The sequence below is a fragment of the Vulpes lagopus genome, chromosome 19 (genome assembly GCF_018345385.1).
Source record: "Vulpes lagopus strain Blue_001 chromosome 19, ASM1834538v1, whole genome shotgun sequence".
In the NCBI taxonomy this organism is placed as follows: Eukaryota; Metazoa; Chordata; class Mammalia; order Carnivora; family Canidae; genus Vulpes; species Vulpes lagopus.
Window position 1 is genome coordinate 14,045,766 of NC_054842.1, and position 23,575 is coordinate 14,069,340.

At 38.3% G+C, this 23,575-nt stretch overlaps 1 protein-coding gene across 6 annotated transcripts in view; it reads left to right on the forward strand.

Moving 5' to 3' along the window:
• The window catches only part of GADL1 (glutamate decarboxylase like 1), a 162,616-nt gene that overhangs the window by 66,932 nt on the left and 72,109 nt on the right, over window positions 1–23,575 (forward strand). For all 6 annotated transcript variants that reach the window (XM_041733647.1, XM_041733642.1, XM_041733644.1 and 3 more), the window contains one exon: window positions 22,740–22,939. In XM_041733647.1, the coding sequence (XP_041589581.1) occupies window positions 22,740–22,939 (200 nt within the window). The remainder of the gene's footprint in view (window positions 1–22,739; window positions 22,940–23,575) is intronic.

The window sequence follows — 23,575 nt, forward strand, 5'->3', positions numbered from 1 at the left end:
GTTAATTCCTTTGTGAACTGTGGATCCAAGGGATGGGTTATTGCATAATTGATTATACTACCGTATTTCAATCAATAGTTACCAACTTGCCATAAATGGGCACTAGTCCCAATGCAGAACCCATTCCATGGTCCTTGGGATCATGTATCTAACAGACTGAGCTACTGGAGGGCATAAGGGTCTTATTCATTGCTGTAGTCCTGCTACTTAGTACAAAACCTGACATTCAACGCTCAGTGAAATGTTTCCCAAAGTGAACTTATTTGTGTCTTTTTCCAATACCATCAAATGGTAATATATTCTAAATCTGTTACCTGCATTATGAAGTAGTATGTCCTTTATCATGACAACCTTATCCCTTTCAGGTCTAAAAAACTGTCCCTTCCTGCCAGTTTGTTGGAATTTTGACAGAGTGCAGAAATTGTTTGTCTTATCCATATGGTTTGACATACCCATTACCTCCTCACATCCCATTTCATGTTGGCTCTAAAAAAAAGTCTTCTCTAAACTGTGCCAGCATTTGGCCTTTTATCTACATGCCTCAGAGACCAATAATAAATCAGTGACTCATGCTTTCCTTTTTCAGAAACCATATTGTCTTTCCCCTAGGACTTATTTTCGTTTTAGTGTCTAATGATGCTGTTCTTTATTGGCAACTGGACAAGCGGAAGAGATACTTGCTTTTCTAAGGTTCCCTGGGTCCTCTCTTGACCCTTTCTAATGGACAGAATGACATTCACAATCTGCCAGTTTGCTGGTCGTGGCTGTTTGTAATGTTGGATCCAGTATCTTGGCCAACAGCTTCCCAATTTCATCCTTGAGTTCCTTCAAACCTTTACGTGACCGCCACCTGGTCCTACTGATTAAGCTACATTAATTTTGTCAGTTTGACTTAGATGAGTTGGGGTGTTGCCCACTATGGGATTTAATATCTTCTGCTTGTCTATTTTTGGAGAACCCGAAGAGTGTGGGAATCTCTCTGATATCCTTCCAGGTAAAGAATTCATTCTTCATGGCAGCCATCCCATGTCAGTAGGGGACCCCAACCTTTGCTTCTCTGCCAATCATCACAAAAGATGACAGATTTGCTAATAGATGATTTAAAGGGGGGGGGGGAATGAAATTCTACTTTTGTGTCCTAGCAGTTGAAAATACCCCAGAAGGAGGGTTCTATTTACAGATTGTAACTTTCTTTCCTGTCTTACCTTAAAACAAAACTGATTAGGGTCTCATAATATGGGAGAATTATATAAGCTTAAATCTAAGAAAAACGAGAAACGTAGGGTAAGGGCATAAAAGGAAACCTGGAATGAAGCTAATGGAAAAATTCTTGCCATAATTAACATGCTACACCTGCCTCAGGTGGATAAAAGTTGGTTTTCGAGTTTTTAAAGGATTCCAAGCATCTGCCATTTTTTGCCCTTTATTTTACCATGAACTCATTGCAACAAGATTTCTATTTCTACTCTCTGGTATGATGCTGGAGGCCCTTTTGACTTCTTGGAATAAATCGTGCTGTTTGTTTTCCTTTGTACAATTCTAGTTGTCATATATATTGTTTTCCAAGGAAGATATCTAAAAACATACCTGACATTCCTAATTAGGCTTTCCAGCTTTGTTGTTTCAAGGACAAAAGCTTTCAGGGAGTTAATTTTTTTCTGGGTTTTTCTTCCATGATAATTCAAAGTATCAATATGAGTACACATGAAAAGAATTATTCTGATTTTGAAGAAACTCAGAGGTGGTAAATATAGATTTATTTTACATAGGCTCTCAATAATTGTACCTAAACCCTAAGTTATAGGAAAATTGTTAATGGCATATAATAAAGAAATAAATTGTAGGCTCTATAGAAAAATGGAAACTCTGTAAAAGAGTCACCATATCTTTAAATTCAAGGTATGCACAACTCATGTGTGCAAGCACTTGTGCATGAACATTCACACAGCAAATATACCTGCCCTTAAGCCATTATGATACTGATAGAAAATCACAACTTAGGGAGTTTTGTTAATTGCAAAAAGAAGTCAGTATCTTCTCTGGTAGTTCATTCTGAGGGCTTTTGGGAGTCTGGAAGATGTTGGTCTTTTTTCCAATGAATTGTTGTGAAATATAAGACAAATATAAAAATATGTATAAAATGTAAATAAACAGCCTGGTTGATTGTTATAAAGAGAATAATCAGGTAGTTCTCAAACAGATTAAAACAAAGAACCTAACCAGAAACCCAGAAATCCTCTATGGTCTCTTTCCTTTTATTGACTTTCTTGCTTTTCTTTTTAGTTTTGCTCTGCAGTGTGGATCCTCAAATAATATAGTTTACTTTTACCCTTCTGAAGGAATTTTGCAGCATATATCTATTTTTTTGGTTTGATATTATTGCTGTTGTTGCTCAGATTTACCTTACATCTGTAAGATTTATCTATGTTTTGGCACAATATGATTATTTTTCTCTGTTTTATACTATTCCATCTGATTATGGCACAATTTGTTTATTCCTTTTATGGGTGATGGACATTTGGGTTATTCCCATGTAGGGCTTTTACAAAAACTGGCTATAAACCTTTTTCTGCACATATTTTCATTGCTTGCTATGTCTCTGAGTTTCCATCTGGTCTAATTTTCCTCTTTCTTGAAGACTATATTTAGGAATTTCTTAGTGGATCAAAAGGTGGCATATTTTGTCAGACTTTGCTTCTTTGAAAATGTCTTTATTCCTTTTTTCTGGAAATAGAACTCTGTCAGTAATTTTCTTTTACACTGCAATGACTTTTTCCTTTTTCTTTTTGTGTGTTAGAAAGCTAACTGTCATTTTTTCCCAGGATATTTATTAAGTAATCGCTATACCCCACATGGAGCTTGAACTCATGGCCCCTGGGATCAAGAGTCACAATCTCTTCCGACTGAGCCAGCCAGGTGCCCCTATTATTTTTTTAATGACAAAATTACTTTTTATTTTGGCTTCCTTTAAGAATTTCAAGCTTTCTTTAAGTTTCTGCTGCTTATCTATGGTGTTGCAAATATGTATTTTGTTGGGTTTATCTTGCTTTGACTTTATTGGGCTTGTTGAATCTGTAGATTATTTCCTAAGCTTTAAAAAGTATCCATTTATTATTAAGTCATTTCTCTCTTTTTTTTCTGACACTCCAATTAAATGTATGTTAGATCTTCTCATTGTTTCTTTTGTTTCATTTAATTTTTAAAGATTTTATTTTAAGTAACCTCACACACAATGTGGGGGTTCAAACAACAACTCTGAGATTAAGAGTTACAGGCTCTACCAACTGAGCCAGCCAGAAGCTCCTGTTTCTTCTGTTTCTTATTGCATTTTGTATATTCCCTAATTTTGTCTTTTCATGTTTTGTTATGAATAATTTTGATGACCTATCTTGAAATTCATGAATTCTGCCTTTAGCTATATCTAATCTGCTATTGAAGCCATCCCTTGAGTTTTTACTTTGTTATTGTCTTTCTAGTTCTATTATTTTAATTGAACCTTTTTTTCATGTATATAGTGCCTCTAGGTTCTTGTTGATGTTTGTAAGATCATCCTTTATCTCCATGAACATTGTAAACATAAATTTACAATCTACCTCTGTTAACTCTAATATCTAAATTCCCTTGAGTGTTATTCCTATTGATTCTTCCTGGCTCTCATATTGTCTAGAGAGTCATCTTAAAATTTTTGATGGTTTACTGAATATTCTGTTTGAGAAATTATCTTTAGGAATGATTTAAAACACAGAGTAGAGTTATCGTCCTTGAGAGGACTTTATTTTCATTTTCCTGGGTATCTGGGACAATTAGCAGTCTAGGATGAAGGCTTGACATTTTTCTGATCTCCAGATTATACCCTGTACCACCATTTATTTCAGGGTGGAGACTTTTGCATCCTGAACAAGAGAAAGGATTCCTTCACTGCCCTTAGTGACACTGAACACCTTTGAACTGTTTCCTGAAGTACTTGGAGAACCTGCTGGTGATACGGGATGGTGATATAACAGGTCTCCACACGTGGCTATCACAGTCTCTGTTCCCTCACTTCTCACCCTTCTGGCTCTTGCCTTAGCTGTCCTCTCTCAGGCTGAAAATGTCCCTGGAGTAGAGGTATTTCTGGCTGACCTTCTGGAGCTGAATTCCTCTCCTTGGACCTCCCAGGAGTTTATGCCTGTCTTGTGTAGGTCTGTGATGCTTTTCATTAGATGCAGTTTCTATGTTCTGTTTCAAGCATATTTTGTTTTCTACAGCAGGAGCATTTCCAATTTATCTAGTCCTTTATTACTAGAATCGATATGTACTAGGCTTTAGCTTTTTATTTTTATTAAAATTTTTATTTATTTGTTTTTTAGAGAGAGAGTGTGTGCAAGTGGGGGTGGGGAGGAGCTGAGGGAGAGGGACAAATCGACTCTGTGCTGAGCATGGGGCCCCATATGAGATTCTATCCTACAACCCCAATACCATGACCTGAGCCAAAATCAAGAGTTGGATGATTAGCATCCAACTGAGCCATGCAGGTGCCCCTAGTCTTTAGCTTTTTAATAATCAGCTGCTATTCAGTACTGCCAGCAGGGTTAAGCATTTGTTAGTTTACTCCTCCTTTCATTTAACCTGCAAATATGTATAGCTTCCTGTGTGTTAAATGAGTAAGACATGATCCCTGCCCTCAGTGAACTCAACGGCTAGTAGGGGAAACAGATTTCAAGCAAATAACTAAAATATGATATGTAATGTTTGTAATAGAGTTATGTGATGGAGTAAAAAGCAGGTGTTTAGGGACTGCAGAACAGGTAAGAGAACAACTCTGCTGGAAAGGTTGGTCCAGAACAATTAGGTGCTGCAGAGGTGACTTAAAATAACAGTTATTCATATTTTCTGTCTGTTTTTAAAGAAATATATGAACATGATAGCACAGTCAAGCATAAAAACTACTTTAACTCATTAGCCAATGTTAAATCCTTTAAAATCTTCTGATAGGTGAATATTATGTATTACTATATCTATGCTGATGTAGATTAATATATTTTGCTTCCATAATCAGCATCTTCCTTTCTTTGTCTATTCCTACCCCTTCTTTATATAAGAAACAGGTAGTTAGTCTTGTAGAGTATTTTTAAAAAATATTTATTTATTTATTCATTCATTCATTCGAGAGAGAGAGAGAGAGAGAGAGAGAGAGGCAGGCAGAGACACAGGCAGAAGGAGAAGCAGGCTTCATGCTGGAAGCCCGATGTGGGACTTGATCCCGGGTTTCCAGGATCACACTCTAGGCCAAAGGCAAGTGCTAAACTGCTGAGCCACCCCGGGATCCCCAGGCTTGTAGAGTCTTAAGAATACTTACTTCTTTAATGTTGGTTACCGTCATCATGGAAGCTGCTAACTCAGCATTTTGCATCCAGCTCAGAAATGTGCATTTATGAAGTTCTATATATGTTTTTTAAGATTTTATTTATTATTAATGAGAGATACACAGAGAGAGAAGCAGAGATATAGGCAGAGGGCGAAGCAGGATCCCCACAGGGAGCCCGGTGTGGGATTCAATCCCAGCACCCCGGGATCACACCCTTAGACAAAGGCATATGCTGAACCACTGAGCCACTGAGTATACATATGTATATATGTATGTATATATATATATATATATATATATATATATATATATATATATACATACTTTGTCCTGAGAGTTTATTTAGGATTATATTAAACTTATGGGTTAATTTGAGATTCAACATCTTTGCAAAATTTTAGCCTTTCTATCTAGGAACATGGTATATCTCTCCGTTTCACACAATGATTCTTTTAAAAATTTTTATTACAGTAAATTTCAAACATATACAAGAGCAGAGACGAATGCCTATATGCTGATTGCATGATTTTAATAAGGATGAATTCATGGCTAATCTAGTTTCATACCCACCCCTTCATACTCTCCTGTATGATTAGAAAAAAAAATCAGATTTTAGGTCACAGAGTTTTGATGGTTTTTCTCACAGAGGACTGGAATATGCTCTACTATTATTTATAAATATTTGTATTGGTTATTCTTATAAACTCTTTTAAAAATCTTCTAATTGTAAATGCTTCTATAAAGGAAAAATTTTAAGTGTTTATTTATATTTAACTACTTTACCAATTTCTTATTACTTCTGAGAGATTTAAGGTTATTCTCTTATATTTTCTAAATAGATAATTCGATCAATATACCACTGTAATTTTGCTTTCTTTCTAATATGCAAATTTTGTCAGTTATCAGCAACTATAATGTACTGATAGAATTTCCAAAAATGTATTCAGTAATAACAGTAAATAGAAAGCATTCTTGTCTTCTTTGTGATTTCATTAAAGGTGCCTTAAAATACACATTCTTTATTTGTTTTTAAGATTTTATTTATTTATTCATGAGAGATACAGAGAGAGAGAGAGAGAGAGAGAGAGAGAGAGAGAGAGACAGGCAGAGGGAGAAGCAGGCTCCATGCAGGGATCCTGATGTGGGACTTGATCCCGGGACTCCAGGATCACACCCTGGGCTGAAGGCAGGCGCTAAACTGCTGAGCCACCCAGGGATCCCCAAAGTACACATTCTTTATAAATTATCTTGAGAAATAATCTAGAAATTAATATTGAATTTTACCATATTCCTTTTTGTTATCTAATAAGGTCGTTCTATCATATTATTCCTTGAACAGAGTTAAATGTGACTTAATAGATTTTTACATCTCTGATTTACCTCACTTTATTGCAGTAATTTGCCTTAATGTATTGATAGATTTGTATGTTTAGATTTTTGCTTCTGTCCTCACATGATTGATCTGCTGTGTGTGTGTGTGTGTGTGTGTGTGTGTGTGTGTGATCTTGGTTGAATTGTATTTTTGAGTACATTTTTAAACTGTCTTAATTTTAGGATAATTACAGTAACACAGAGATCATCAGTTTTTAGGAATGTTTGGGAAAGCCAATCATAAAAGTGCCCAGAAATTTTGAGGGAGATAATCCTTTGCTCTAGTGTTTATTTTCCCCATTTTTATGGAACTATTACGAATTTCATTCTCTACTGATCAATTTCAAGAACTTACATTTTCTTAAATATTTAATACATGTTACTAAGACTTTCAAATATGTTAGTAGAATATATGCTATCCCTTTATCATTTTCATTTAAGCTTTGCCTTATATGCTTGCCTAAAATCTTAATTTTTAAGATATTTTTTCCTGATTTAGTTTATCTTCCCTCCATAAGGAATGACTAATTGTATTTATTTTTCATTTCACATATTTATTAGGTTTATTTATATGTTATTCATTTTCTCCTGCTTCTTTACATTTTTGTTCTGTAAGAATGTTGTTTTATATTTGAGTGCAGTCTGGGCTCAGTTCTGTAAATTTTGTTTTGGAGTGTTCTCATTTAAATTATTTTCCAATTAATCCATAATAATAGTGTTGATTTACTCTTCTAACCAAGAATGGTTTATAAAAGAAATATTAACCTCCCAAGTGCTTCAGATATGTTATGAAATTCTGATATGTTTTATTATAGTCAGATAATGACCTAAATGAAAGCAGAAATCAAGAGTGACAAATTTTTATCTTTTCAACTCAAAAGTTACTCTCTTTTTTTAAAGATTTTATTTATTCATTCATGAGAGACACAGAGAGATATAGAGAGAGGCAGAGACACAGGCAGAGGGAGAAGCAGGCATCATACAAAGAGCCTGATGTGGGACTCGATCCAGGGTCTCTAGGATCACGCCCTGGGCTGCAGGCAGTGCCAAACCGCTGCGCCACCAGAACTGCCCTCAGAAGTTACTCTTGAAAGGATACCTCATCATTCAGAATCCATTTTTAGTTTGTACTTTCTTTTCCAAATAGATATACAGTCCTAAAGGTTTGGGGGTGGGGAGAAGAGTGTTTGAAGAGGAACCAAATATTAAATATGAATATGCCAGCCTAAAAGGACCCAGGAAGAATAGAACTTTCTTATAAACGGTATATATGTCCTTTCCTGCCTTGGGTCAAGTTCTAGGTGAGGGTCAGAGAGCTGGGAAGCCTCTTCTTTCTCTTACCCCTCATGTCAATGTGGAAAGTAAAAATTAAGTAGACATACTGGGGGATATATTAAGGTATAAAGTGCCTGAGATACTGAGATATCCCTGTAAATTTCAGAGTGGCTGACAGAGAACCAGCTCATCTAAAAGTGACTAAAAATGAATAAGAAGACACAAGAGAGTCTGGAAGTAAGGGAAGAAGCAAAGAGCATGGCTGTGACCTGACAACCAGAGGCTATGGCAGGTCCTTAGGTGTAAGCAGGATGATAGAAAGATCATCTAGGGATGATCTAATGATGGGACAAGTGGTCGGTGGTCAGCATGACATTTGTGAATATCCCAACAATGTTTTTAAAAAAGAGCAAGAAGAAGAAAACTCTCAGAGGAAAAATCTTGATTGTCCATGTTTTATGTCTGAATAGTCTAACATATCACTCAGAGTTTTGAGGTTTTCTGGAAGGGACCAGATTAAATATTTGGCATTAGAAATAAATGTAGCTCTGAATCAGAAACATTTTCAGATAAGGAAAAACAAATTGTCATTTTTGCACATCCACAGTGATGCAATTTTGAAATGCATAACAATGTTATTTGTTCGTAAGTTCACGTGGCAGGTAAAATATGGTATTACACAGTATGATGTTTATATCTCTGTCGAGCTAAGTTAGAATCTCTCAGTGTTAATTCCATATTCCTAGTCTCCTCCATCTCTGGTCCAATCAGCCATGACCAGGCTGGGAGTAGTGTAATGCGACCATCTCAATGGGTGAGAAAGGAAGTTAGTGGTCATTATGGACGAAGCAAAGAGCCTAAATTGTGTGTACTATAAACATCTTCCATCTCCTGCTGTGACAACTTCCTAATGGATTGTTGAGCTTTAAACTTGGTCCAGAAACTGAAAAGAAACGAGGAAGATGGATTGTTATCTTCCCCATTTCTGGCTCTATACCAGTTGTCAGAAAAAAGTTCATGGCTTCTTTTTTATAAGGCTACTCTCTTTCCAGTACATTTCATTATGCCCTTGTCATGGAGTAGCACATGTCACTATTATATGTCCTTTGGATCTTATCTTGACATATTATTCCTCTGTTTTATTACCAGTTTTAGACAGCACCATAGTGCAGATTAAACCCTCGACATCCAGTTACAGAAATACCGATGCATTCATTTAGAGTACTGTCAGAAGCTCTGTGCCCTTTCAATATCCAACTTGCCAGAGATGTAGTGAAATGCAATGAAATACATAGCTTTTTTTCAGAACTAGTGAGAACCGGGAATTTATATATAATAAGGAAAAGATTGTTTTCTGCCTCTGAGGTAGCCACAGCAAGCATTAGAAGCATAGTCTCTCTAAGATGTTTTATTTCCCAATTATGAAAGTTATAGGGGCCCCTGCACTTAAAGGGTTCGGTTGAAATCCAAGAGGAATATCTCCAAGGGAGTGGAGTTCGTTATCTGTCTCTTTAATTTCACAAGACTGTGATTGGGGAAATGACTCACTCATGACTGGTGGGGAGGTTAATTTCATGGAACCATGAGTTGTAAGTGTACTCCGGAGCCTGATATTAGTTTTACAGTTTCACATTGAATTAATGTGAACCCATGGGGTTTGTCTTTCCCTATATGGGATCGCCTCCCAATGCTTCTATTGTGTTAGGCATTCTTCAGAAAGGTCATCACTTATATTCAAGACATTTATCATAATTGTTGAGAATCAAAAATGACATTCATCAGTGCCAAGCTAGATGAGATCACAGGGAAGACATTTTGTCTCTCATCATTGTGCCAATTTTATGGATTTCGAGAAGCAGGGGAGAAGGAACGTAGCTGTGGTTCATTTTAGGTCATTGTGGATCTGGGGTACTGTCCCTGCCAGCCCACAATGCCTTTCTAGAGGGTATACTAAGCAGTGTTAGGTTTGAGGGGCATGATAGGATATGGGGCAGGGGTAGAGGTGAAGCCTTCATCCCAAATGCTGTATAGCACAGTTATTCCCTGAACAGTCAGAAATTGAGAATGTGTGGTGTGGGGTAGAGTAAGGCAATGTCCAGGCAGTGACATGTGCCAGGTGTCTGGGACTAGGGAGAGCCGTGTTGAGAGATGGGGCTAGGGAAGGATCTTGGGTGTTGAGAGCTTTAGACTTCACATTAAGAATACATTCATTTTTCTCGCAGATAAGTAGTTCCCTCTGTGTGGATACCAGACAGTCTCTTCTTTGCAACCCCGAATCCTGTTTTTTTTTTTTTTTTCTCTCATGGTATTCTGCTCAAGCATTGACTTACCACAGAGGCTTCTTGCTCTCCTGGCTGCTTTACAGGTCTCTTCTCTATCTAAGATCTATTGCAACATGTATTACAAAGTCCTCTGTGATCTAACCATTATGTTAGCCTGTTACCAATACTGCATTTCAGGCTTTTCCATTGCTGTTTTCATGGTCAATACAGTCTTGGACAAGTGTGTTGGACCCAGAGCTGAGTGGAGGAATTTACTAACCCATTTGATCCCCATATCAATCCAACGTGATAGGGACTATCACTCTGACCACTGGTCAGATGAAGAAACAGTACAGAAAGCATAAATAACATGCCCCAAGGCTCCCAAGCTGGTAAGGGATGGCCCTGGAACTCAGGACCGGTGAGGCTTCACTCCACAATCCATGGTTTTAATCACACAGCTTTTGTGTTCCTAAATCGAGGTGACAGGTAATAGATCAACCTCATTTCCTACCTGAAACTGTGAATTCTAAAGCCATGAGGGTGTACAGAAATAGAAAATATTGATTTGGGAAGATAAGATTTGAGTGTTTAATCCTCTTAGAACCAAGACAAAATGAAATACTGTTGCTAATGATTTTGCTTATTCTAACACTTTTCACACACCCAGCCAGGCTGGTTAAGCTCACCTGTAAATTTCTTTTGAATTCTTTGGTGCCCAGACCTGGCATGTACGTTTTTCTCATTTGTTTTAAATATAGTCACTCTCTCCCAGGATTTGTAGTCAGGGCTATTCTAAATACTTTGGTCCAATAGTCCCCTTTGAGACACTTGCAGTTCATCAAACAAGGGTTTGGTTTAGAAAATACAATTCTCATACCTAGAGACCAACTGATCCTAGAAGTCATCTCATCTCTGCTTTGACCTACCAGAGAGACCTTCTCTCTGCCCTCCATCCTGCCCTCCTTTCTTGCTCTATGATCAATTGTAGCTTCTACTTGGTGTTTGCATATGAGCTTCCAGTCTGATATTCATAGCTCGTCCTGCTGCATTATTTCAGCAAAGACCTACCATAAATGTCAAAATACAATCTTAAAACAGAAAACAAACCCAGACTTAACCAGTTTTATAACAGAGTACTTTTTTCTCTTCTTGGGGTGTTACAGAAACAAAGGAAATTAGAAATTATAAACCATTGTCCAAATCTATGTGTCTGGATAGTCAAATGCCATTTCCTATGGAAGTTGCATAAAAACAAAATTTCCAAACCAAAAAGAAAAATAAACTGTGACAATTTTATTCTGATTTGTTTTAAATTAAATATTCTTTTTTAGAAGCAATGTATTTACTGATTATTATAAAAGGGATTAAGAACTTGCCTCAGTGAAAATGAAAGACAATGGATTGGAGCCTTCATATAAATGTTTAACTCTTCTTACCTCTACAAATTTGGAAATGGTTGTCTTATTGAGTGTATCTCCTCATTGGATGTATCTTAAAACAAGGGTCTGCAAATTACGGCCCCTGGGCTAAATCCTGCTAGATATTCGTTTTTATAAATAAGGTCTTATTGGAACACAACCATACCTATTTGTCTTAGTATCCCATATGGCGCTTTCATACAGAGCAGAGTTGAGTAATTGTGACAGAGACTGTATGGCTTATGAAGCTGAGAATATTTACTCTCTGGTTCTTTTTTTTTTTCTTAAGATTTTACTTATTTATTCATGAGAGATGCACAGAAAGAGAGAAAGAGGCAGAGACACAGGCAGAGGGGGAAGCAGGCTCTCTTCAGGGAGCCTGACCTAGGACTTGATCCTCGGTCTCCAGGATCATACCCGAGGCCGAAGACGGTGCTAAACCGCTGGGCCACTGGGGCTGCCCTACTCTCTGGTTCTTTAAAGAAACTGTTTGCTCATCTCTGCTTTAGAACATCCAAAGAAGAGGGCTTTGCCTTCCTTAGTGTCCGAGACCACAGTTTGAACTAGGAAATTCTGGGATTAAATATGATTTCTCAGTGGGAAAAATTCACTTTTGGACCTCAAAGCTCAGTAAGACCTGTGTTCAAATTCCATCTTTGTTTGGGACTACTTTGCATGTAACTTGACAAGTTGCTGGATTCTTCCAAAACTCAATTACTTTATCTGTAAAATGGAGACACTTTTTGTTGTGAAGAACTACTATGCAATCAATGGGATAATGTTCAAAGTGTGCACTATGCTGCCAGCCACATAGTGGACACTTAGTAAATACATTTTTTTCCTTGTTATGTCCAAATTGAGGAGTTGCTACATGTGAATGCACAGATTCTTCAGTCTGGACAAATGTCCATTTGTGTAATGGAAAAAATCTTTGTCATTTTAGAACATTTCTATATTTAATTATGAGTCTTTGGGAAAAAAATATCTTTGTCCACTACATCTCCAGTCCTATTCAAAGATTTAACCGAGTACCTCCTGATTTATTGTAAACTATTATTTTTTTTTAATTTTTATTTATTTATGATAGAAACACAGTGAGAGAGAGAGAGGCAGAGACACAGGCAGAGGGAGAAGCAGGCTCCATGCACCGGGAGCCTGATGTGGGATTCGATCCCGGATCTCCAGGATCGCGCCCTGGGCCAAAGGCAGGCGCCAAACCGTTGCGCCACCCAGGGATCCCTGTAAACTATTATTTAAAGCCAGTTTTAAGTAGGCTTGCCCATGGTCATGTAATTATCAATGATTTCCAGCAACTCTTTAATGGGATTTATGCAATGAAGAGCAGGAAACTTGTGTTTCAGAAATTGCCTTGCTGCACAGCATTTTCCCCCTGTATAAAATCAATCTCTTACCTATACTCCAGGCCTCAGAGGCCAGACCTCTCGAGGATGCTCCAACTCCAAGAAATGTAGGCCTTGCTACTGAATGTGTAAAATTCCATTTGAGAAGGAACCAGGCCCTTGTTAACAGCATCACAATCAGCTGGAGACTTCGATTGATTTTGTTAAATATTGTGCTCCGAGTGTGAAATCACTTTTCTAGCCTCAGTCCAGGGAAGCACACTTGCTCTGTGTCCATTTTGTTTGAGATAAAAGACACCATTTCTAGAGGCATCTGCCCACTGATTTTGGAGAGATGCAAATAGACCTCATCTAGACTGAAGAAATAGGTCTTGTATTAATGAATATTTTTTCCAGACATTGCTCTTAAATATTATGGCACAAATGCTTATCCCCAGGAGGTGGGCTGCCATGCAGTATAGTTATCCTCAATTTACATTTGAATGAAAATGTGACACAATGGGGCAAAGTGGAGTACTTGACAGAGTAAATACTTAGAGCTCAGAAGAGCAAAAGACTACTAGATACTTTTGCCATGTGTAGATTATCAGGTGTTCCAAGAAACTGGCAAATAGTCTATGCTCTTCACCCTCCTTCCAGGATGACTTCTGTGCCTAAATATGACTCCAGTTGCATTGCATTTCCCCATGGCGTTTCCTTTAGCCTTGATCTCATCTCTCCTCCTCCTTTCCCTTCCTTACCTCCCTTATCTCTCTTTTCTCACCTTCTTCCTTTTCTCTCCTTACCCTACCATATTGTGTTTTTGCAAGCTGCCTTAAATCTCTTTTGCAACAAAATAGGGCATACATAAATAGATAGCAGAGAGAATCACAGAAACTCATAGTTGGAAGTCATGGAAAGAAGACCAAGGATGATAATTCCTCCTGCCAGAGCTGAGTGAATAAAATTTATGTATTGATATGATTAAGCTTCTCCAAACCAATATTTTTTTGTTCTATGTCACAAAAGCAGAGCAAATCAACAAGTTGAATAGATTAGGGTTGTGGGGAAATGGTTTTACACATCACAGTCAGGCCACAGTCCTTGGCCTTATATTTCATAGCTTGAAGCTTTCCTCCTCCCCAGCTTTAAGAGTCCAGCATTATTAATATTAACCTATATTTTCTTTATTTAGGTGCATAGGATAAAGTCATTCTTCACACAGAAATAAAACTTTGATAACAGGAAATAATAGCCCACAAAGTAGTTAGATAATCAACTGTGTGTATATGCCCTTGTAAAATCACTTCAGAATTCTCTGGACTCAGTGTAAATGTAATGCTCACTGAAACTTCTGGATCGAGAATTTTCAACATAAGATTAAGACCCATTGGAACAATGGTTTTCAATCCTGGCTGCACATTAGGATCATCTGAGAAGCTGAAAAATAAAATACCATTGCTCTTATCCTACACCACAGATTCTGACTTTATGGTCTGGAGTCAGGACTCTGCATTGGTATTTAAAAACAACAACAACAACAAAACCCTCTTCAGATAATTCTAATATCAGCTAGGGTGAAGAACTGCCATACTAATTGGTTTTGAGTTATATAGTTGATTATAAGTCACCTCAGCTTTTTATTTTCCTTTTTAATGAAGAGTCAGAATAGATAGTAAATATCAGCATGCTGTCCATGTGGTAATGACACGCACAATGGCATGAAACTCCTGTTTCAGTTTCATGTATATTAGGGTAAATACTGTTACTATTTTCAAATAATTTCTTACTGTGGGTTATAATCAAAGTTTGAAAAACACTGCTTTAGATTACCTTTAGTAGAGAAACTATGTTGATAGCTACCTAGGGAAAATCAGAAAATCTTCATCTGTCCTAAGAGAGAAGCCCAATTGCACTATTTTTAAATGCTTGTAGGGCATGCAGAGGTATCGCCAAGTGATCTCTGCACTATCAAATGTTTCTTGCCTATTTATAGAAGCACTTACACATTCTCTAAGATACTGAGCCCAACTTTCTGCTCTCTGTAGTCACCCTTGCTGCTTAAAAATTATTAAGTTGCATTTCTTTAAAATTTTTTTTTTTAGCTCAGGCTCCGCATTTTAAAATCAGCTCATTCTGACAGATATTTACAGATATTTACAGATATTTATGGAAGACTTACACTTGCCACACTTCGTTAGCAAACACAGATCTCCAGTCTGGCGCTAAAGTACTCTTTCAGTTCTCTGAAAATCCCCATCAGGCCTGCAAGCCTAGCACTTAACAAAACTTTCTGGAATCTTCCAGGAGGCTTTGTGGAAGGAGAAGTGGAGCTTTGTTATTAACACTAAGTGCCCAGCTATTCCAGGATAATTAGTGGTTTTGACAGATGATGTCCAGGTGATTTGGCCCTGCTGATCTTTTAATGGTTCACAGTGATAGTAATGTAGAAACCTTATCAAGAAAACTAGGGAGTTTCTGGCCTCACTGGCCCCACCCCTGGGAAAGGGGACCACCCCTCCCACCTCCTTGTGGGTAGGCCAACAGGCTCAAATGATTCACCACGTGGTAGAAGACAGGAGGGCAGATTGTTCACCCAATTCTTCAGGAATTCAAGCACAAGCATCTTAAATACAAGCAAACTTCCATACCTAACACCTTCCAGAAAATACACATGACAGAGGGGAGTGAGAATTGGAGAATTAATTGAAGACCTAGGCAGAGGTTGATCTAGGGGTGATAACTAACGTCTGGAAAATGCTTGAATGGAATAAGAAAGGGCTGAATCAATTGATCAAAAAATGATTCAGAGCTGCAAACAGAAGCCTCTAGGTCTGGGTGTGAACCTTCTGCACATACTGAGGTGGCCTGTGAGGCACAACGTGTCTGAAACTAGCCTTCAGATGACAAAGGAAAAGGCAAATAAGAACCCCGATCTACTGGGGAGTTTGGGGAAAAAAATCTGTGGCCATTCATTAAAAATAATAAGCTTTCTCTCAAGCAGGATGCAACACCAGATGATTTTTAACAATTTTCTGCTCTGACAGCCAGTGAAAAAGCTTCATGCAACAGAAAGAAAATAAATTAAATAAATCAATCCAAAAAGAAAGGATCAAAGGCATACCGTGAGAAAAATGAAAGATGTCTATCCAAAGAATCTGCAAATGAAAGGGTACCTGCTTTGGATTATAGATGAATGTGATTAGGGCAAAATGCAGAAACACTGTGTGTAGAAGCCCAGAAAGCTGAGATCTAACTGATTACAGTTCAATTCCCAACAATGAGCAGAGCTTACAGCAGAGTTGAGTGTATGAAACAAACACACCCTGCTGTCATTCAGTGACTGTCCGAGACTAGGGGAGTCCAGTGGAAGGTGCATAGCACAGAGGGATGGAGTCAGGACTCTGATGAAGGCAAATGCAAAAATTTTCCTGTTGCCAGTGATTTTGATGACCAGATCTAAGTCCTGCCACAAGGATTAATAAAATGCTCTATACCCTCGAAAGTCAGAAAGGAAACATTTGTGCGACTGAAGGGAAAACAGAGAGAGTCAAAAGTAGTGGATGGACATTCCACTGAAGGAAATGAGGATATATTCTCACCTTCCTACTTTGTAGATCGAAAGCTATTTAGACAAAAAAATGTCAATGATTCCTGAGGGTGTGTGCTAGGACGAGAACCTTGGTGTGTTGGAGGAGAAACTGAGCAGTCTGGTTTCCACAGGTTTCTTTTTTATTTTTTATTTTTTTATTTTTTATTTTTATTATTATTTTTTTTTCCACAGGTTTCAAACACACCCATAAAAACAGATAACTGGGGCATAACTGGGATTGACCTGTACTTTAAGACTTGAAATCTCTCCTTGAAGAGATATCTTTATGTCATCTTTTTTCCTTTCCTTCCTTCTCCCCTACCCCATCCCTTACTGTCTGTTTTTCACTTGTAAAGATCCACAGTATCTCCGAAAGCCATCAAGTGTAAGAGCTTAAGCAAGGTTAAGGCTTATCTCCACTTGGAGGATGAAGACCATGGACAGTTCTTCCTATCGCTCTAAGATTTCTCTTAATAGCCTTAACATAATCTATCAACTTGGTTTTCCATAGCTACAGACACATACCATTAAAAGGGGAGGAGGGTGAGAGGTATAATATGCTCATTTCATACACAATGAAGACGTCGGGAGCTGGCATCTTGTTCTTCAGCTTGCTTGGGGAGACAAGTAATCACCGGTATGGGAATATGTCAGAGAAAGGAAGTGAGGAGCAGGATTTTGGCCAAAGACTGAGAGGTGTTCCTGGTTGACATTTCTTCATTAGATTTTCACAGTACTCCTGTAATGGCAGGTAGAACAAGTATCACTGTCTCCTTTACGTTGATGAGAAAAATGAAGGCCAAGATGTTGAGTGAACTTGCTTTGAGCTCTGACACCAGGTGACTAAATCAAAAGCAGACTCCCTCATCTGCTGATTCTCACTTTATTCCACCAGTTCAGTAATGAAGTTTAAGTTGAAATATCTGTACAAGCCTGGGAAAATTCCATGGCCAGTCATTCTTATTGTGGCACTTAAGAGCATGGTGACCTGGCTACTCTTTACCTTTCCAGCCTTCCCAGCTCTGCCCTTCCTGGTTAATTAGCCCAAGTCATACTGAATTAATTCTACCTTCTCTTCTACCCAGCTGCTCCCCATCTTTCAGCTCTTAGTAACACATTTCATCTCCCGAGCAGCCCTATTCTAATGTCTCCAAGTTAATGAAAGTTGACCTGCCTTCACATTCCCATGTTCCTACCCCTATCCTGTAACTGTCTGTTTTCCTATCACTCTCTCCATCTTAAACTCTTAGGGATAGCGATTTTCTTTTTTACTGTTACATGTCCAGTGCCAAGCACAGCTTTTGGCATATACTAAGCCTCTCAGTGTTTGTGCAATTCATCAATAAAGCCAAGATCAGAAGATATGATCATTTTTAAAATTCACTTTTGCATTTTGATGACAACCAAGCCTTTCTGCTATTTATAGGCTAAATTTAGTTTTGCGCATGCAATCAACAAATGTTAGCTGAGATGCTTAGTACCTCTACGGGTTGTATGCCCAGGCTTCTTATAGTGCTTGTTATATAACAGGTCCTCAGTACATAATTTTGTAATGAATTAATTAGTACAGAGATGATGAGTATACCACTTTCCTAAGGCATTTAGACAATGTCTTACATATAAATAATTATATGGGACAGAATATGGAAAGAGCCATATGGGAAGCATTTGGGGTAGCTTTCTTTTGCTAAGCTGAAAAACGTGATTGCAAGGAGTGAGGACTTAAGTAGGCCCAGGTAGTCACTGACTCCTGGGCAAAAGGAGGTAGCATTTGATCTAGCCTATGAAAATTTAAAAAAATGGCTTGACTCATCAACAAGGAAAACATGCAACCTACCGGGTTCATTATGTACTTGTAGTAGTGATGACCTTAAATATCACAACAATTGCAAGTATTTAGAAACCTATAAAAATGTTTTATAAACAAGATGCCACTGCTAGTAAAACAGAGGTCATACTTACGGGAACAGAGTAAGGATCTGCAACAGGACTATAGTTACTTCGATCTCTATTTCAATGTGTTCTTGATAGGCCATCTCCCATTTTACCTGACTCTCTGAAGTCTCTTAATGAGCATTGCTGGAGCACTCTTCCACATGTACTTAAGGGCCCACTGTAGAAAGACTGGAGTGTCATGGATAGAGTTCAGGTTCTTGATCCCAACGCCCTGGTTTGAAATCCAGCTCCACCACCTAGTGGCTACGTGATCTTGGGTAATTAACTGAACCTCACCATGTTGGAGTTTTGTCACATGGACAACAGCATTGACAAAAATAACAGAACTTACCTCATTGGGCTGTTTGGAGATTTAATGAGTTCATGCATATCCAGTACCTGACACACAGCAAAAACTCCATTAATTCTAGCTCTGGTGATTACTCTCATGTGCTACATTAAGTGCTGTGAGCCGAACAGTGAAAAGGGAAGTTGTGGTTTCTGTACTCATGCAGCATGCTTGCCATTTGCTTGTTTCTCTTTGCTGTGTAATTCATTCTTCAGCCTTCCTCTGCTTGGCTCTGAAAGGGGCCCAACTCCTACAAACCACATTTCCCAGACTCCCTTGCCAATTGGCTCCCTGTTCAGTTTGGCAACAGGACGTTTAGACAAGAGAGTGAGATTGGGAGGCCAACAGGCCCTCTCTGCTTCAGTGGCATCACGGGCAGAGGCTGTCTCTTCTCCATTCCCCTTCTCTCTCCAAACAGAGCTTCTTTGGATGCTTCTTATCAGCTTTCTGCCTTGGGGAAGAGGCCAATACAAAAGAGAACAAGAGGAAAAAGACAAATTCCAGATATGATACTAGATTCACCAATGCCTGAATATTGTCTATGACTAGACTTTTAAATATATAAGCCTACCAAAAAATTCCCCTTTTCACTTAAGCTACTTTGATTGCATTTCTTTCACTTGCCACTGTGTGAGTGCGATAATACAATAGCTACTAATTCCTGAGAACTGTTTGAGATGGCATCACAATATAAACCAATTGGTATTCTCATTGCATCCATGTCCCTGGAAATCACATAACTAGTATTTATAGTCCTGCTAGCATTAAGATTGTAAAGATGGGCAAGATAAACAGGGTGTTTCTCTTTGATGATACAATAATGACTAATTGTTTTCAAAAACATTAACTTTTATTCTACGTATTCCAAAATGCTCTTTTCTCTGGAGATCTGAGCATCTTCTCATACTAGATGTGTATCTTAAAACTAAAGACATCTCATCCATTTTAACACAAGGATGTAAACTAAAATGCAAAACAGGAACTTTGTGGTGAAAGTTTTCATTTATTTTCAATAAAGTGAATCCCAAGCCTCCAGTTGTTCTTTATGAAAGCTTCCCAAGGCAGGAGAATTTTTTTCAGTGTAACGAAATTAATGGTGTCGCGACTACAGGACAATCACTCATTCTGCTCTATGCTTTTTTGGCTCTTCTCTTCTCCATTTGCCTATGATGATGCAATTCATCTCCTGATAATGGATAGGCTTCCTCTCCTTTTCAATCACTAGCCTGAGGCACTGAAACTTTCCCAAGATGTGTCCAAAGTTCATCTGTTTGGGAGATTTTTTTTTTTTTTTGAGTCTTTCATGGTTGATGGAAGTAAATTTATAGTCATGATGCAAGTATAAGAGTGTATGTGCATGCTTTGTCCCTAAAATGTATGCAGTGGCCTTTTTTTAAAAGATTTTATTTATTTATTCATGAGAGACACACAGAGAGAAAGGGAGAGAGAGAAGAGGCAAAGACACAAGCAGAGGGAGAAGCAGGCTCCATGTAGGGAGTGTGGGACTCGATCCTAGGACTCCAGGATCACCCCCTGGGCCAAAGGCAGGTGGCAAACCACTGAGCCACCCAAGGATTCCTGCAGTGGCCTTTTAATGTTATAATATATGGTCAGGCTGCAGTTGCTATGGAAATAATAACCAAATTTTCTGACCTTTGAGGGTAGGGAGATGGAATGGTGGCAGCTGTGATCACAGCTGAGGATTGCTGATAGAGTTAAGATTAAAGAGTAGGGAATCCCTGTGTGGCCCAGCGGTTTAGCGCTGCCTTCGGCGCAGGGTGTGATCCTGGAGACCTGGGATCGAGTCCCATATCGGGCTCTCTGTGTGGAGCCTGCTTCTCCCTCTGCCTGTGTCTCTGCGCCTCTCTCTGTGTCTTTCATGAATAAAATAAAATTTAAAAAAAGGTTAAAGAGTAAGGGGCTCTTTATACCTTAATGTGGAAATCAGAGCCATCTCTTCTTCCCCTGTGTCTACCAACAATATATATCAGAGCAAAACTAAGGACTTACAAGTATTCCTTTAGCTATTATTTTATACTATTTATTTTGGATACTGGTTGAGTGGAATTTTGGAGTTCTTGATTATAATTGGTCTATAATTTTTTACATAGCATAAAATCATGCATTCTGCTAGTGGAACACATTATATACATATTAGTGTCCACACAAGATAATGTTACTATCAAGACAGCAAGTGCCTGCTTTCATTTGGAATGTACCACATTGATTAGTCAACTGAATACCCTCTCTGTTTAGAGGAGATCATTTTCTAGGACCTCTGTGACCACTGGGGAGTTTCTCTGATAGCTTCCTGTACGGCACTGATCCTTTCATATCATTAAGACTTAGGAGATGTGCCAAATGAGAAGCTCATATATCTGTGTTTATTCTGTTCATACTACATGTCAGGAGAATGTTAGGGAAGTGTGGAATACGGGGAGTGGTATCATCACCCTAATTGCTTAGGGAGGGTCCTCTATGCCCAATACAGTGTTAAGCTCTATTGGTATGGACATGAATAGGAAATGATTCCTGCCCTCAAGAACTTGCTTGGCCACATAAAGAAAGAATCTACACAGACTGCATGTTGAGTACCAGCAGCACAGGAGCAAAGCCAGCAGAGGCATCCAAATATAAAAGGGAGAAGTGAGTCCAATGAGATGGGCAGGGAAGATGCTGAAGGGAAAGCATAACTTGAGATTCCCAAAGGAAGGGAAGACCTAGATAAAGAGGAAAGACTTTATTAAACTTTTAGTAAACTTCAGAACTTGTAAGTACTCCATGTGTATTTTTTGAATGTGTTAAATATTATATTAAAATAAAAGTGAGGTCAAGCAAATGGTGTGAGCAAAGATGCAGATGGGGCATGAGCTAGTGGTTAAGGGACATTGAGTAGTCTGGTTATGTTGGGGAAGCAGAGGGTTTTACTAGGTATTCTGTAGCAATGAAGATGCTCAGACAATTGGAGGACTATGAAGGATGGGTTAGGAAATCTGGGATTCTGTAGATACCAGGTAACTTTGAAGGCAACAGGGTTTAAATTCTAAAAATTTAGAGGTCAAGGTGAAGAATCTAGAATGGTAGTAAACAGAGTAAATTGTTACCCACTGCTTAGAGAGAGGTAACCAGTCAGTAAATGAGAATTGAATTTGGTTGCAAAACCAACCCCCAAACTGCTTTGGAATTGCAGCTGATATTTGTGGGGATCATAACTTGCTGGCTCTTGCTGAACTCTTCCACAGTTCTTTCTTCAGTTTTTTTTTTTTTTTTAATCCCTGGGTTGTTTTCACTTCTGGGCTTGTCAACATGGATATAACTTAAAAGGAAGGAGATATAAATGCATAGTTTCTTGCCTATGAAATTATATTAAGTGTGTTCAATACATTAGGTATTTTTTTTCCAATATAGAGGTTTGAGTGAGTTATAGATAGATTTCTTTCATCTTGAGAAACTGATCCACCTTGGTATTGTACAGGTGTTGCCAAGGTCACCTCCAAGCTTCCAAATACTCATCAATAAGATTGTGAAGATACACTTGGCATTCTCAACTCGGAGGTTTTTTTTTGTTGTTGTTGTTTCCTTTTCAAACAAAAATGGTAACCTGTGTCTGAAAGTTAACACATATTGCTTCCTATGCAGGGCAGTCATAGAGTGAGAACAGGTGCTTTGGCACAAGGTAGTAGAACATCCTACAGGTTTTGTTTGTGGGTGTGTTTTTGAAATCATTCTAAAAATGGACAGTCTTACAGTCTTTCTTTCTTTCTTTCTTTCTTTCTTTCTTTCTTTCTTTCTTTCTTTCTTCCTTTTTTCCTTCCTTCCTTCCTTTCTTTTTTCTTTCTTTTTAAAAGGACCTTCTTAAGAAATGCTATTCTGCCAAGGCATCTTACCTCTTCCAGCAGGATAAATTCTATGATGTCAGCTACGACACTGGAGACAAGTCTATCCAATGCAGCAGGAGACCAGATGCATTCAAGTTCTGGATGACTTGGAAGGCCCTGGGCACATTAGGCCTTGAAGAAAGAGTTAATCGTGCACTCGCTTTATCTAGGTACTTGCCTATGTGTGTGTGTATGTCTGTAACAGAATCAATGGAAACAACATTTGCAATGTCTGTATATCTGTTCTTTTGTTTGTGCATTTCTTCTTTCATCGAATGACCATTTTCTCAGTACCTACTATGTGTTAGGAATTGTGGACAAAGCAGTCCTACCCTACCCTCTGGGATCCCAGCCCAGTAAGAGATACATCTAGGTGACAAAGCTGATAAAATGCAAGTGAACTTACTTTTTGGTAAGGGTGGGTATATGTTGCTCCAGGAGCACTCAGGAGGCTTCTTTAATATCCTTGAGGGATACTGATAGAAGCCCTAGAAATGGAAGAAAATGGGTGTAGGCAGAGCCCAAATCATGGTGATTTTAAAGACCTGAAATGTCTGGGAGAATGTGGGGCTGGAATAAAGACACAAAGGTAAGGGTAATGTGAAAGTGCTATAGTTGCTTGCTTCATCATAGCAGTGGAGACAAAACTTTTGAAGCCATTTTCCAAGACATTAGAAAAACTCTTGAGATATAGGTGGTGGACATTTGCCACCCAAAGAAGACTCTTCTGCTAAGCGTGGATCAGTGGGTGCAAATGGGCAGATCATAGCCGAATTTAGTTTTAAATCTGATTTGTTGAGCCTGAA